Source organism: Octopus bimaculoides, chromosome 1 (assembly GCF_001194135.2).
Source record: "Octopus bimaculoides isolate UCB-OBI-ISO-001 chromosome 1, ASM119413v2, whole genome shotgun sequence".
In the NCBI taxonomy this organism is placed as follows: Eukaryota; Metazoa; Mollusca; class Cephalopoda; order Octopoda; family Octopodidae; genus Octopus; species Octopus bimaculoides.
This window is the reverse complement of record NC_068981.1, coordinates 96709000-96714689: the sequence shown is the minus strand read 5'-3', so window position 1 is coordinate 96714689 and position 5690 is coordinate 96709000. Positions and strand designations below refer to the sequence as shown.

At 37.1% G+C, this 5690-nt stretch overlaps 1 protein-coding gene across 1 annotated transcript in view; it reads right to left on the bottom strand.

The window, feature by feature from the left end:
• Positions 1-4280: 4280 nt before the first annotated feature.
• Positions 4281-5690, bottom strand: part of LOC106875960 (transmembrane protein 248) — a 67667-nt gene continuing 66257 nt past the window's right edge. Inside the window, exon 8 of the mRNA XM_052968439.1 lies at positions 4281-5360. Within this exon, the coding sequence (XP_052824399.1) occupies positions 5343-5360 (18 nt within the window). The 3' untranslated portion in view covers positions 4281-5342. The remainder of the gene's footprint in view (positions 5361-5690) is intronic.

The following is a 5690-nucleotide window of genomic DNA, read 5'->3' as shown; positions in this document are numbered from 1 at the left end:
TGCTAATTCTGAAATCAAAACTGCCCTATGTTCTAAATTCGAGACAATGTAGTCAAGTGAAGCAATTGTTTCTGAAATCACACTGAACCCAAGTCTTATCAACAATAAGATTCAGGATATGCACAATATTGCATCATATCACTAATTGATCCAGATTCTTAAAACTTATCGAACACAGTAGGTGGTGAATTGGCATTTATTCTGACTCATTGCATTCTGAGTTCAAATCCTGCCAAGGTCATCTTAGTCACACATTCTTTCTGAGTTGATAAAATCTACCAAACCAAGGTGGTGAATTAGCAGAACTATAACAATGTCCGACTAGGTGTCTTGCAGTACTTGTTCTGGCTGTTCCAACTCCAAATCTCATGGTTTATGTGGGTTTTAGATCTAATCCATCACTTAGGTGTGGTTGTGTGGCAAGAAGCATGCTTCCTAACCACATGGTTTTGGGTTCAGTCATACTGCACAACACCTTGGGCATGTGTCTTCTATTATAGCTCTGGGCCAGCCAAATCTGTGAGTGAATTTGGAAAATGGAAACTGAAAGCCTGTCATACATACATATAAGCAAGTGTATGTGTGTGTGTTTTACTGTCTCCTTGATTTGACATCATATGATACTTGTAAATGAGTGTCACCATCATGCGGTCTCCCTCGTTCCCAATCTTCTATGAAAACATGTCTAGTCATGGGGGGAATATTACCTTGCTTGAAAACAGGTAAGATTTGGTAACAGGAAGGGCATCCCGCCATAGAAAATCCACCTCAACAAATTCCATCTGACCCACGAAAGCATGAAGAGGTGGAATGTAAAAACAATGATGATGATGACGATGATAAAGTACTCTGGTACCTTCGGGGCTTTTAGCAGACTTCACTCTGTTGTAAGCATTCAAACCAGGTCTAAATTTAAGGAAATCTCCCTCCTTCCATCCCAGTAATCTCGGAGGGTCAAGAGCTCATGATGCTGCCTTTCCCACCACCTGACTAAAAGATTGAAAAGTACAATGATAAACAAAAACTAAAGTATCCTGAAAACATTAGATATAGCATTTTTTTAAAGCTAAAGATAACATAGAAAATGAATCCCCAATAAATGACTTAAAGCTTGCATTTTCAGGACAACAAATTAGGTAATTTTAGTAATATGGCAACTTCTCCCACATTCTTAACATTATAAAAACAGGTAGTCATAAATGTAGAAGCATTGCTTACACCAGATAGTATTCTACTATACAAATCACCCTAACAGCTAACTTTGGGTTCAGTTCAATTACTTTTTCGTGACTAGATAGATACTTTATACCACTTGATTTCTTATTTAAATGATTTTACGCAGGGTCTTTCCTGTTAGTATTTGTGTAAAACTTGTTTGGAGCAATGTTTCATTTCTAGTTGATCTTTCCTACTATAGTTTAGGACACCATTGTTAAGTTGACACATCTATATTTAAGTAGGGCAATAGAAACCATTGACATGTTACTGTAGTGCTTATGTAAATAAGACAAACAACAATCCCCATTATACTCAGCTTGCTTAATTCTCATAGCTTTGAAATTTTGATGATGTAATTGTATATTTTTAGAATGACACTATAAAATAGGCATGAGAATCCAGATCTGGCTGGTTTGAACATAAAACAGGTAGAATATTTTGGCTGGAAATGACCAGTTTAAATGTTAGAGTTAATGACCAGTTTAAATGCTAAAGAGTTAATGTCAGTTGAATAGTTTGATAAGATTCAATGAGCCAGAGGACAGTGTTGAACTCCAATGCTTGCTTTAGCATGGTTTCTATGGTTGGATGCCCTTTCTAATGCAAATCACTTAACAAAATATATTGGACGTTTTTTTTCTGTGGCACCAAGTAACTCACAAGATAAGAAGCCTTTGACAGAAAGTGGGTGCTTTGCATCAAGTATGAACGAGAGACAGGAACAAGTGTCTTGTAGAGGAGATATATAGGTACCCCAGCAGAAAAAAAGGGGAATGGTGGCAGTGGAGATTAGGTGTCAGGGCATACCTTCAAGGTACAAAGTGGATAAAGGACGAGAATTGATAAGGGCTAGGTGGGTAGGTTTGTGAGTGAGTGAAAGAAGAGCGATAGAGATATGGACAGGGGTGAATGGTGAATATGGGTGGTCAATGGCAAATCTCAGTTTGGGGAAAGTGAAGAAAATAGGAGTGTATCAAAGAAGAGGGGAGTAATCGGTAGCAAAACATAAATGAGGATGTGGAGAGCAACTGTATAATAAAACCATAGATACATGAAGAACGGAGATGATATAAAGTATGTGGGGGGGGGGGAGAAAGAGAAAGAGAGAGAGAGAATACGCATAGTGATAGAGACAGACACACAGGGGTACCACAAAAGAGGAGATAGAATATGTGCCTTCCTGCTCACATATAATTACAGTAGCTGAGGAAATAGTGCTGTGGTTAGATGGATGAAGGCTGGATGGGTGTTGCAAAAGTGAGTTGTGGGGAAAGCTTGACAGATACAGATTGAATGCAAGGGCAGAGATATTAATGATATGCTTTTGAGTTTTCTTGAGCACAGCAAGTTGCCAATTATCTTGGTCCTTTGTCATATCCACAAGGTTCAACACAACCCTGAGGTTGGTCATTACTGATTTGTTTCATGTCTTCCTGGGTCTCCCTCTTCCACAAGTTCCATCTACCTATAGCGATCAGCATTTCTTTTTGCAGCTGTCCTCAACCACACACATCACATGATTATACTTGTGCAATCTTCCCTTTTACACATCACATCTGATGCCACATATGCCCAATGTTTCTCTCAGCACATTTGGAATTAGTTATATATGCACACTGACATTGCACATCCAGCAGAGCATGCTAGCTTCATTTCTTTCTATCTAGCATTGCTGCTCATGCATAAGCATCACACAATCTCTGGCATTCATTCTATTGGGATAGACTTAAACAAACCAACACTGGTTGTCAAGTGGTGGTGGTGGTGGTCGTGGTGAGGAAACTAAGCACAAAGACACCCTCACTCACACACATGTATATATACAACAGGCATCCATACAGTTTTCATCTACCAAATTCACTAACAAGACACTGATTGACCTGGGGCTACAGTAGTAGACACTTTCCCAAAGTGCCATGCAGTGGGACTGAATCCAAAGCTATGAGATTTCAAAGTGAACTTTTTAACCACACTGCCATGTATGTATATACATAAATGTGCATGTGTGTGTGTGTATATATATATATATATATATATATATATATATATATATACATACATACACACATACACACACACACACATGTGTATATGTATATGTGTGTGTGTGTATGTATGTGTATATACACATATACACATACATACATGTACACACAAATACATAAGTATATATACACATACATATGTGTGTGCATAAGTTTACATTATATGTTCTCCCATCAAAATGTTGAGCATTAAATGGTGACTTTTATTAACATCTTAAATTGTCTGGTAGTTCTGTGCTTTCGGAGGAAAATGGGATTTAAAAAAAAAGGCATTATTTGAAAGACAGATAAGAGTTAACAAAGAGAAGGGTATCTAGCTGTAAAAAGAATGCCTCAATATGTATTCATATGTATTCATCCAGCTTACATAAGTATGAGAAAGAAAAAAAAAAATGAACATAAAATTGAACAAATAAACATTTTGAAACAGTTATGAACAACCTGTGACCTACAAGATTCTTTGAATGGGCACACATTACTTTACTAGTTTCAGCTAGAGGGCTGTGGCCATGCTGGGGCACTGTCATTAGCTCTGCTACACTTTTACTACTTGAAACCTCCTCTGATATGTGACATTTGGTGAATGAGGGAGTTTGATGTTGCTCATCTGCATTTCTTGCTGCAAGGTTAGGGTTCATCTGGAACTCTTGACAGGAGAAGATTCAGTTTTATTATGAAGATGCCTACATCCACTCCATGTAGGTCACTCAGGCTTTTTGAGGGAATATTGAAGGCCCTTGAAATCCAAGCTGTTGCAGTATCTAGTCCTGTATCTTGATTGCAATGTTGGGATTTTTGGTACTATGCAGTAGCACCCCATTCTGCTGTTTGTGTATGAAAAATTACCTTTAACTTTTTTTTTAGTAGTGTGGCCCACCTACAATTGAACTTATGTCTCATGCAGCCCTCTTTTCAAGAAAGGTTGCCCAAGCCTGTTCTAAAAGCTTGAAAGAACAAAACAAAAAAAGACAAAAAAAAAAACACTTGATTTTTTTTTTTTGCAACTGAAACGAAAACTTTTCTTCATATTTTTTATTTATTTTCTTGATTGATATTTTTCTTCCCCTTAATATAACAATTGTTTAATAATAATAACTTTGAAATTCAGGTCCAATATGTACAAATATAGAGAGAAAGAAACAGAAAATAGTCAGTCACAGGTGGCATTCGACCAAATAGACAAGTGTGAAGTAGAGTTTAACAGAAATAACCTCAATTGGACAACATGCTTGACAAACAGTGTTGTGGAGGAGTTATAGGCTGTTGGAGGGTCAGTGAATGGGTGGAGAAGACGGTTTATTAAAATAGGAAGAGGAAGAGAAAGAGAGGGAGAGAGAGAGAGAGAGGACAAAATAAGATAACAGAAATAAAAATAACAATGTTAGTAAAGAAATTGAGGGAAAGATGGAGTACAGGTAGGGAAAATCAAATTGGAAAGTTAATTTGTGTGTTTGTATGGAAGTGGGGAGTGAGTGAGCAGCTGAGGACAGGAAAGCTACAACCAAAAATATTATGGTCTGGTGTAAGTACATACATACTCTAGTGAACATATCACGCTATAGACAGTGCTTTACAGTCACATCAGGCTGGATGCAACATTATGTAGCAACAAAGATAGCAACAACAACAATAGTAGTAGTAGTAGTAGTAGTAGTAGTAGTAGTAGTAGTAGAAGCAGTGATGGTGGTGGGTTGAGGAGAAGGGAAAGGAGAGAATTAAGAAGTCGCATTAATTATCCATGTCCTGCAAGAGAAATCTGACTTTTAGCGTTTAAAAACCACTGTTGCCATCAAACACCATCATTGGGTCCTTATCCGGTGATGACGACAACAACAACAACAACAACAGTGATGATGTTGAGAAGTCTCCTCATCAAACCTCAAGTATCCAACACACTACTATTGTCTTGCATGTTAAATCCTTTCCTAGTATTAAGTTCCATATTGCAACACGGATATAAGTTCTGGTAATAAGTTGTCAAAGGAGCAAGGTAAGGGGGGACGTGGGGGGTGGGGGTGGAATGTGGAGATTGAAAGACTTGCTGAAGTTGTTCATCTAATAGCTGCAAATCTGTGAATATTAGGCTTTGAGAAATATCTGAAATAGATAAAAAGAAAGTGCATTAAATATTGAAACAAAAAAAATAATACAAAAAATGTTTATATATATAATTTAACTATTTCTCCATAGACTGGAACAATGAGGAACAGCCTTAATTCATTTTCAAACCTTATTGGATTCTCACCAAGTATCTACATCACATGACCAATCCTAAACATAACAGCCAATCTCTCTCTCTCTTTCTCTCTCTGTATGTATGTGTGTGTAATACAATTTTTTCTGAATTTTCAGATTTTTTTATATGCTAGGCCACTTGGTTTTAAATTGAATTAATATTCAATTTATCACCCTATCTCTCTATATATA